General features: G+C 31.0%; 1 protein-coding gene and 1 long non-coding RNA gene across 2 annotated transcripts in view; both read left to right on the top strand.

The window, feature by feature from the left end:
- LOC108742473 (sideroflexin-3-like) overlaps positions 1-9,326 on the top strand; it is a 15,498-nt gene extending 6,172 nt beyond the window's left edge. Inside the window, exons 4-10 of the mRNA XM_025979686.1 lie at positions 4,937-4,970; positions 5,784-6,050; positions 6,944-7,019; positions 7,906-7,991; positions 8,049-8,176; positions 8,452-8,627; positions 9,179-9,326. Of these exons, the coding sequence (XP_025835471.1) occupies positions 4,937-4,970; positions 5,784-6,050; positions 6,944-7,019; positions 7,906-7,991; positions 8,049-8,176; positions 8,452-8,627; positions 9,179-9,244 (833 nt within the window). The 3' untranslated portion in view covers positions 9,245-9,326. The remainder of the gene's footprint in view (positions 1-4,936; positions 4,971-5,783; positions 6,051-6,943; positions 7,020-7,905; positions 7,992-8,048; positions 8,177-8,451; positions 8,628-9,178) is intronic.
- LOC108742474 lies at positions 2,089-4,033 on the top strand. Its single transcript, XR_001938679.2, has 5 exons — positions 2,089-2,295; positions 2,735-2,935; positions 3,181-3,296; positions 3,440-3,582; positions 3,738-4,033. It is a non-coding gene; the product is annotated as an uncharacterized LOC108742474 (long non-coding RNA).
- Positions 9,327-10,649: the final 1,323 nt, after the last annotated feature.

Genomic DNA, 10,649 nt, shown 5'->3' with positions numbered 1-10,649 from the left:
CATGCAAAATAAAAAATTAATTTGAATAAAATGAACTTAATGAATTCTACTAGATAGAGCATGCAAGATAGAGAACTATTTTAACTACGGGGTCATCTTTGTCTTCTCCAACGTCGATCTGAAACAGATACGGTGGTAACAGATTAATAAGGAGCAATTAAAATTAATTATATCAAGTATTCTCACCTTAATTAACTGTAGACCGTAATGTTCCAAAGTTTGCAGGTGTGAAAAGCAAATCAAATCCAAGAGGAATGCCAATGCAGAAAATTTGTGTTATTTCAGTGGAATTCGCAAATCTCCAGTTGCTCTCACTCATCCCTTGAAAATTAACTGCATAATGTTACAAGGTGAAGACGAAAACAGCTAATCAAGATTGTAGTTCACCAAAGGCAGCACCATTGTAGATATTGTTTCAGTACCATCAACCCGAACTTTAATTCTCTCCCATTTGTCAGACGATCTGTAGAGATGGGCAAAAAAAAGTATTAGTTATACTATCTACTAAAGAATGGATGTTTAAAATAAGTAAAATATGTAATATAATTAAAAACATGTACAAAAACGAAAGCAAAACAGCTTATTATAAAATGGCGACGACATGTCAATTTTATTCATGTCATAGATAAATGTTCATAGATAATAGTAGATGTTAAAGGCTACAGAAATAACCGTAGATGTACGATGTTAATTTATACAGTGGACAATAGATACTTAAAAGAGAACCTCATAGATGCACGATAACATCGATTTATGCTGTGAACAATAGATAACTGTTAGAAGTAAAGCCATCGATGCCACAGATGGCAAATTACTATGAAAACTAAGCAACTTCAATATAATAGAAAAACAATTGCTTACCTGGAAGATTACTCTACGGTACTCCAGATTTATTCCAAAGCGTTGATAAAGAGAAGTGTCTCTGCATATATTTTCTAAAAATCGCACCTTTCACAGCCAAAGGACGGGAACATTGAAGGGGCTCCAATTCTCCAGGTTTTGAATCCTTTTTACTTTTTGTCTGCTTCTTCATTTAATATGTTTAAATGGCATCCTGTTGAAATAATTTAATGTGAGCTTCATTTTAAATATCATGTTTTAAAATATTAAAAACCATAACTAACACTAATCAAATAATAGACTATTAAAATCAACACATAACTATTGCAATTCAGAAGTGTAAAAATTTATAGTGGTAATTATTGTCAAACAAATGGAGCACTACATTTGGTAAGTCGCAAGAGGTCTTTTTCAATATTCCAATTTTTAGCGCGGGATCAACTATATAGCAGTCTTGTTTTTCGTTTTTCTACATCATTCGGCCTTGAAACGTTTAATTGCACTAGTACTATCAAAATTTATGTTCATTTCCAGTCTTAAAAGATCTTTTTCAAAGTACCAATTTTTAGCGCGGGATCAACTATATAGCAGTCTTGTTTTTCGTTTTTTTACATCGTTCGGCCTTGAAACGTTTAATTGCACTAGTATTATCAAAATTTGTGTTCATTTCCAGTATTACAACTATAAATTAAATTTCTCAATAGATGTCTTAGTGTTATTTTTAATAAGTAAAACGCTGTTTACATCAAAACGAGGTTATTTAGCAAATACTGTAATTAAATAAAATAAGGTTTGATCAATAATACATTTATTGTTGCAAATTAATAGCATTTATAATAAACACAACGTGTAAACATTAATAGATAAGTATTTCAAATAACAACAATACATCAAAGACAAAATTAAAAACACACTATTTATTTATTTAAATAGTAAAGAACGGTTGCCTTTGTGGACTGTATTCTTGATTTGCTGTTTCGTCTTCGCTTTGCAACATCATGCAGTTAATTTTCAACCCATGAGTGAGAGCAACTGGATGTTTACTTGAATTTCACTGAAATAACAAATTTTCTGCTACCGTATTCCTCCTGGAGTTGGTTTGCTTTTCACACCTGCAAACTTTGTGGAAATATTTCATTAATTCTTAGAGAGTGATTAATTGTTAGTGTCTTGGTTTTTTTTGGGGTATTACTTTTAAAGGCGAGTCAGTTACTATTAATTTAGAAGTTAAACTCGGCTAGTATAATTGAGCGCACCTATAAATTCTATTATCTATGATCATAGGTATAGAAAGAATTTTTATCTATGGATCTTCCGGCTTTTCTGCACAACTCTGATGTCTGATCTTGTCATCTTGTCTTGGAGCATTGGGAATTGCCAGGCATTGCAGAGCATTGTTTGAGACGAAGAAAATTCGCCATTTTTGCTGTTCAGAAATACAAACTACGCCTGAAGGTATTTAGTCCTAATCCTTATTCGATTTTAATTTGATTGTGTGGAATACGTTTTTGTTTAGTGATTGTTGTTTCAATTATTGTTGCTGAGATTTTTTTAGCGTAAATGACTTCTGCAGAATATTGGTTTCATGCTTCAACACGGAAGTCCATCGTGGCATCTTGCCTGTCTACTAATCTACCGTGAATTTTTATAGATTCTTAATTTATTTGAAGTCGAATAATTAGGAGTTTGTTAATTTTTAAAGTATGAAAACGGATTTACGCGATGATTATAGATTTGTCATATTTGTGTGATCACGTCGCCAAGAATTGTCTTCATTTTATAACCAAAATATTTCTGCCATTAAAATTCTAAATTTCTGTTAGAAGGTTTTCCATTTTGTTCTTCTTGTCGTGAACTTTTTTGATTGTAACTTGTTTTTTTCTTCTAAATATAGACTTGCTGTGAGGTAACATCCTTGTATTAGATGGACAAACTACCTACTTATGATCCAATGTTTGCGGCAGTGAGACTTATTTTTTTTTTTCATTGGACACAGGATGACAGTTATTATTAATAATAATAAATTAATAAGGACCGGGACAGGGCAAATCAAAAGGGGTCGGAACGTGAAAAAGTGGAGCACCTCTCTGGAAAGGTATCTTTTATGGAAAACTTTAAATATTTTTTTTAAGTTGTATGTATATACAAAATGGTGTGTGATTTTCCAAATCTTATATTTCATTTGTTTGGAAATAATTACTACTACAATTTTTTACTCTTCTGAATTGTAATAGTCAATTATTGAGTTTGATAGTCTATTATTTGATTGATGGAAGTTACCGTTCTTAATATGTAATAATAAATGATAGAGATATAACTAATATTACGTTGTTTCAACAGGTTGTCATTTAAACATATTAAATGAGCATTGATATGACAAACAAGGACTCGAAACCTGAAGAAGTGCAACACCATTAGCGCTCCCTCCTTTGGACTTAGGGCTGTTTGTGGAAGAGGTAATTATTCTGTAGTTATGTTTACTAAATTATTTTGAATTTTCTAAATCAATTGTTTTATCTGTTTTGGCAATAATTACTGTAATAATTTAGCCTACTGAATTGTCAACATTAAAAAGAAATATAAATTATACTATTTTCAGGTATTGCAGTTTTTCAAAAAATACTACATGCTTCATTTCCTCATCAGTGGTTTTTTCTTTTCATAAGTGTCTACTGTTAGAGGCACTTTTCTGTTGTGAACGCTTAAGGAATAAAACTGAAGCATCGTACAGTAATCCTCTAGGTAAGCTTCTTTAAACGTTAATTGTTAAGTACATCCAATACTTGATTGTCATTCTAATTTGCGACGTCCTAATTTCTTCACTTTCTTTTAGGTGTGTGTTAATCCCTTCCTTAATTAATAGTACAATTAACATAGTTTTTTGTCCTTTTCTGCAGATTACCCAACAATTGAGAGAATTAAAGTTAAGGAAGATTGTGCAGAAATAAACAAGATCTACAATGGTGCTGTCTTTCCTTGACTGAATAATTGATTTGCTGTTTCGTCTTCGCTTTGCAACATCATGCAGTTAATTTTCAACCCATGAGTGAGAGCAACTGGTTATTTGAATTCCACTGAAACAACAAATTGTCTGCAGTGGTATCCCTCCCAGATATGGTTTGCTCAACACACTGGAAGACTAGAACGCCACTTTCTACAATTAATTAAGGTGAGAATACATTAATTCATTATTATTAATAATAACTGTCATCCTGTGTCCAATGAAAAAAAAAAATAAGTCTCACTGCCGCAAACATTGGATCATAAGTAGGTAGTTTGTCCATCTAATACAAGGATGTTACCTCACAGCAAGTCTATATTTAGAAGAAAAAAACAAGTTACAATCAAAAAAGTTCACGACAAGAAGAACAAAATGGAAAACCTTCTAACAGAAATTTAGAATTTTAATGGCAGAAATATTTTGGTTATAAAATGAAGACAATTCTTGGCGACGTGATCACACAAATATGACAAATCTATAATCATCGCGTAAATCCGTTTTCATACTTTAAAAATTAACAAACTCCTAATTATTCGACTTCAAATAAATTAAGAATCTATAAAAATTCACGGTAGATTAGTAGACAGGCAAGATGCCACGATGGACTTCCGTGTTGAAGCATGAAACCAATATTCTGCAGAAGTCATTTACGCTAAAAAAATCTCAGCAACAATAATTGAAACAACAATCACTAAACAAAAACGTATTCCACACAATCAAATTAAAATCGAATAAGGATTAGGACTAAATACCTTCAGGCGTAGTTTGTATTTCTGAACAGCAAAAATGGCGAATTTTCTTCGTCTCAAACAATGCTCTGCAATGCCTGGCAATTCCCAATGCTCCAAGACAAGATGACAAGATCAGACATCAGAGTTGTGCAGAAAAGCCGGAAGATCCATAGATAAAAATTCTTTCTATACCTATGATCATAGATAATAGAATTTATAGGTGCGCTCAATTATACTAGCCGAGTTTAACTTCTAAATTAATAGTAACTGACTCGCCTTTAAAAGTAATACCCCAAAAAAAACCAAGACACTAACAATTAATCACTCTCTAAGAATTAATGAAATATTTCCACAAAGTTTGCAGGTGTGAAAAGCAAACCAACTCCAGGAGGAATACGGTAGCAGAAAATTTGTTATTTCAGTGAAATTCAAGTAAACATCCAGTTGCTCTCACTCATGGGTTGAAAATTAACTGCATGATGTTGCAAAGCGAAGACGAAACAGCAAATCAAGAATACAGTCCACAAAGGCAACCGTTCTTTACTATTTAAATAAATAAATAGTGTGTTTTTAATTTTGTCTTTGATGTATTGTTGTTATTTGAAATACTTATCTATTAATGTTTACACGTTGTGTTTATTATAAATGCTATTAATTTGCAACAATAAATGTATTATTGATCAAACCTTATTTTATTTAATTACAGTATTTGCTAAATAACCTCGTTTTGATGTAAACAGCGTTTTACTTATTAAAAATAACACTAAGACATCTATTGAGAAATTTAATTTATAGTTGTAATACTGGAAATGAACACAAATTTTGATAATACTAGTGCAATTAAACGTTTCAAGGCCGAACGATGTAAAAAAACGAAAAACAAGACTGCTATATAGTTGATCCCGCGCTAAAAATTGGTACTTTGAAAAAGATCTTTTAAGACTGGAAATGAACATAAATTTTGATAGTACTAGTGCAATTAAACGTTTCAAGGCCGAATGATGTAGAAAAACGAAAAACAAGACTGCTATATAGTTGATCCCGCGCTAAAAATTGGAATATTGAAAAAGACCTCTTGCGACTTACCAAATGTAGTGCTCCATTTGTTTGACAATAATTACCACTATAAATTTTTACACTTCTGAATTGCAATAGTTATGTGTTGATTTTAATAGTCTATTATTTGATTAGTGTTAGTTATNGTTTTTTAGAAAAAAAGAGTTAGTTGAAGTATCGGAAAAAGAACTGATAAAAGCCAAAGTGATTTATGATTCTGCATTTCATCCTGAAACTGGCGAAAAACAGTTTCTTTTAGGAAGAATGTCAGCTCAAGTTCCTGTAAATATGGTCTTAACGGCTTGTTTGACATTCTTTTATAAAACCAACACTGCCATTATATTTTGGCAATGGGTTAACCAATCATTTAATGCAGTAGTAAATTTTAGTAACAGGAGCGGTGATAGTCCTATTACTAATCAGTAAGTATTGTTGTATATGTATATCAAAATAGAAAACAATATAAATAATTGAAGAAACCTTGTTTCTAAACTACGTACATGCCTCTATAATTACATAAACATTACGATGTAATATTATGGACGCTGTAATGGTATATAGTATAATTTATAAACAATGCTATGTACTTTACGTTCAAGCAATTTTTGCGATCATCAAATTTTCAAACTGTACTTTCATTTGTTTGTGAAATGGTATTGTTTCATGTGAAACCTAACAATACTTTTTTTTTAATTTAAAACTAGTCATCCACGCCTTTTATTAATGAAGTAATTAGGGCCAGTAAAACAATTTACGTTATTAAATTTTAAAACAATAGGTACATATTTCTTGTCACCACAATATTAAAATGGGTAGTTCAACTTTAAGCTTTTATTGTTTTACATAATTTCTAAATTGTTGTAAGGATTAATTTCATTTATTAGGAAACCGTCATTTTAATGCGAAAAAAAAATGTTTCTTGCTTTAAAATGACGGTTTCTTGATAAATGAAATAAAATCAAACAACAATTTAGATTTGTAACTATTTTAATTTGGATGTGGCAAAAAATATCAATGCACCTATGATTTTAAAATTCAATTTCGTAAACTGTTTTAATAGCCGTAATTATATCATTACTGTTAAAAATATTTTGATACGGTTCGTTGTAACTGATTTGTTGTTCAATTACCGATATATTTGGGTCTTCATTAATAAATTTTTATTGTAAAATTTGTGGGATTTTAAATAGTTAGGTAACGTATTTTGCACATGCACTTATGTTTTATACGATGCCTACAATCCACCTACTAAATAAGATATCATGCAGCATTAAATAAATAATAGGATGTATTTCAAATTCCGTTTTATTTACAGACAAATTCTTTGGTCCTATGTAGCAGCCACAAGTAGCGCCGTAATCGTTTCGTTAGGCTTAAAGCGTTTATTACGGGTAAAACTCGATTTAACAATCAGTACTTACATAATTGCATATAATGTTACCACAAATTACTTATGCATATATTGCAATTTATAACTATAGTGGAAAACATGTAAAATCTCCATAATACATCTTATTTTACCGCTGATATAATAACAAATTTAATAAAAGATAAATAATTTTGGTAATTTTTTACATTAGTTGACATTGGAATTGAGACATGAAGTTTAGTCAGGTAGGCGGTACTCACCAAGTAAAGTAGTGTGGTAGTATTTATTAGAATTTTGTTTATTATTTGTTTAAAAATCAATGTGACTGAGACACGGGCTGTTAAAATTCTCTTAATCGGAGGAAATTCCGATAGGTACGGTCCTGGCTTCAGCCTTCCGTCAGCTGTTCCCGCCAAGCATCGTTTCTCCTAAAAGATAACCTCCTAATATTATTCCAACCTATCACGGCAGGGGCATAAAAGAAACTCCAGTCTATCATAAATCTACCTAACTAAACAATGACGTCATCAATGCATATTTGGCGAGAACAGCCGACGAAGTGCTGCAGCCAGGGCCGTACTAACCGGAATTTCCTCCAATTAAGAAAACTTTAGGAGCCTGTATCTCAAGCTACATTGATTTCCGCATGTAATTAATACTACCACACGATTCTACTTGGTGAGTACTACCTACCTGACTAAACTGCATGTCTCAATTCCAATGTCAACTAATGTAAAAAATTACCAATATTTCACGACAGAATTCGCATAAAATAAGGGTGGCCTAAAGGACAAAAAAACACAAAACATTTTTTTGAAGATGTTTTCGTTTGTGGTAACAAAATAGGTATGAAGTTATTTTTTTTTACTTTTTTGTTTTCGAAAAATTTATTCGTCCATTATTTCCAGCGGGCTCCACCAGTGATTTCTCGATTTGTACCCTTCGCAGGTTGCGCTGCTGCTAATTGCGTTAATTTACCGATGATGCGTTCAAAGTAAATAAATAATTTAAAAAAAATACAGGCACAAAAGTAGCAATTATTATCTTACAGAGAATTATTAGAGGGAACCGCAATATATGATGAAAATGGACAGAAAATAGGTCAATCAAAGTATGCTGCTCAAAAGGGAATTAGTCAAGTTGTGTTCAGCAGGGTTTGCATGCCCATGGGAGGAATGGGTAACAAAACATATTATTAGGGTGGAGTTTAAATTCTTTGGGAATAATTTTTATGGCCTTTTGTTTTTTTAAAATATTTATCGCTGTATAATTGACGTATCACACCCTTCTTTCGTCCCCATTGGAGTGCCCCTTAACTTGAAGTTTCCTTTTATGTTTAATTTTCATCCCTCCCAATTATTTACTATTGTGACTGTTGCGATGCCTAATTTTTTGAAATTTAACATCAGGAGATGATGTCACGATTTAATTTAAAACATTCTAAATAATTTTAGTTGGAGTACCAACCCTAATGGATTTTTTATCTAAAAGAGGAATTCATTTTAAGTACCCATTTCCAATAGAGTTAAGTTTAAATGGACTAACTCTTTTATTTTCCACGCCTTTGTGTTGTGCGTTTTTCAAACAATATCAAGAATTTCCATTTAACGATTTAGAGCAAAATGTTCAGGTAAATTAAGTATACTTAGTTTAATATTAAATGATTAACAGTAATNTTAAAAATATGAAAGGCTTATGTTTAATTGAATTACAGGAGATTAACATCGTCATAATAGATGAAGGACTCATACTCATCGATACATCTAACACGTGGGGCCACCTACACCTAAGTGTCTCTGCGCTGAAAACATTTCTAATCAAGAATGACGGTATGTACGCCTTTGTGTTGTGCATTTTTCAAACAATATCAAGAATTTCCATTTAACGATTTAGAACAAAATATTCAGGTAAATTAAGTACACTCATTTTAATATTAAATGATTAACAGTAATAAAAAAAAGTAGCATTCAAAAAAGTACAAAAGCGTATACTCGTAAAAGCAAGGTGTCGATGTGTTGAAATTCTTAAAAACAATGTTTGATAAGTTTTTTGAATATAAAAAGTCAAATGTTTATAACAATGGTATAAAGGGTTAACGAACGTATGTACTGTACAGATATGGTTTATTTTTTTACTGTCACCATAAGGTATGATTTGAAAGTAGATCGTTGTATGTTTTAGGTTGAACTTACAGAAAAGTTCAAGGGTAATCCCCCTGCAAGTGTTTATTTCAACAAAGGCCTTTAACTTTTAACGATGAAACACTTAGAGACTCTATATATTGACAAATGTAGTTTTATTATAGACAGTGAAATAATTTTGTTGTTAATAAAAAAAAAACACTAATAGAAATTTTTATTTAGTTAAAAAGAGCGCTGTTATCGCAAATACTTTAATTTTCAATTTTTAATGAGGATACTTTTCTATCCAGAAATTCATTTAAAAGAAAATAAATTTTGAATTCATATACGTCGCGCCGTCTATAAAACAATAGTGGAAGGAATTTAAAACAAAAGAGCAATACATACAGTGTCCTCTCTGATATAAAAGCTGAGTTAACATTTACTGTTTCTCTCATACCATTATTATTCAAATTAACACGGAACGTGCTGCCGCCTCCGAACCGCTTGTGAACTACTCCCCAAAATATACTTAACATAGGCGTATCTGCAAACAACGAGTTGGACTTGAGTTTGAATAAATTCGTTCTTTTAATTGCTGTTATTTTTCATTCGCTAATAATGCCTTTATAGCAATTTTACTCTTTATTCGGTATTTTTGATGTATTTAACAGTAAAATAATTGCTCTTGTAAAGCCGAATGTCACTGATTTAGTAAGCACCGCCCATTTCTGGAAATTAGAGAACACGGAAGGTGCTGACATCGATGAAGAATTTATTAACTCTAGTGATAAAAAAAAACTTTGTACAAATAATAAGCATAGGCGCGGTAATGAGGCGATAAGTAAGTGCAGTTAAAATATAAAATAACACAAAAATATTTATTTTATGTAAATGATCTTTTACTATCTATATTTTGACTAAATAAAATATTTGGAATAGATTAATAATGCCACAAATTGACTTTTTCTTAACACGAACTTTATTTATCAAAAACGTAATTCGCTTTAAAAAATCTTGATAACTGTTTGTACCTGAATTAATTCCGTATAATAAGAAAATTCAAACCTTCGAGCTTATCGTAAATATTTACTTTTTTTTTTAGTACATATTAGTATCCTATAAAATAACATTGTTTAATGTTATTATGCTCTGAAGATGGTCAGCTCAGTTGACGAAATGTTTCCTCGAAAGTTTTTCTTAATTGTGATTTCTGAAATATTCGTTACTAATTACTTCGGATATACATATACCTGCATTAATCATTGTTGAATGCGTTTTTTCCTATTTAATATTGAAACAATATACATATTTGCCTTTTGTTTATTATTAGATATCGAAGAGTTTTTTATTGTTTTTAATAATATTCCTGTAATAAATGGGGATTTTTATGCCTTTTCTCCGTGCTCCCTAAACATCTATTCGATGATTTGTTACGCCTATGAACTCGGTCTAAAATGTTTTGCAAAACTGTTTACGTTATTACAATAATCATAATAGTAATTTGTCTCACTCTACATCGCTATTCCTCT

The sequence above is a fragment of the Agrilus planipennis genome, unplaced genomic scaffold, assembly GCF_000699045.2.
Source record: "Agrilus planipennis isolate EAB-ADULT unplaced genomic scaffold, Apla_2.0 scaffold268, whole genome shotgun sequence".
In the NCBI taxonomy this organism is placed as follows: domain Eukaryota; kingdom Metazoa; phylum Arthropoda; class Insecta; order Coleoptera; family Buprestidae; genus Agrilus; species Agrilus planipennis.
This window is presented reverse-complemented; position numbering and strand designations above follow the sequence as displayed.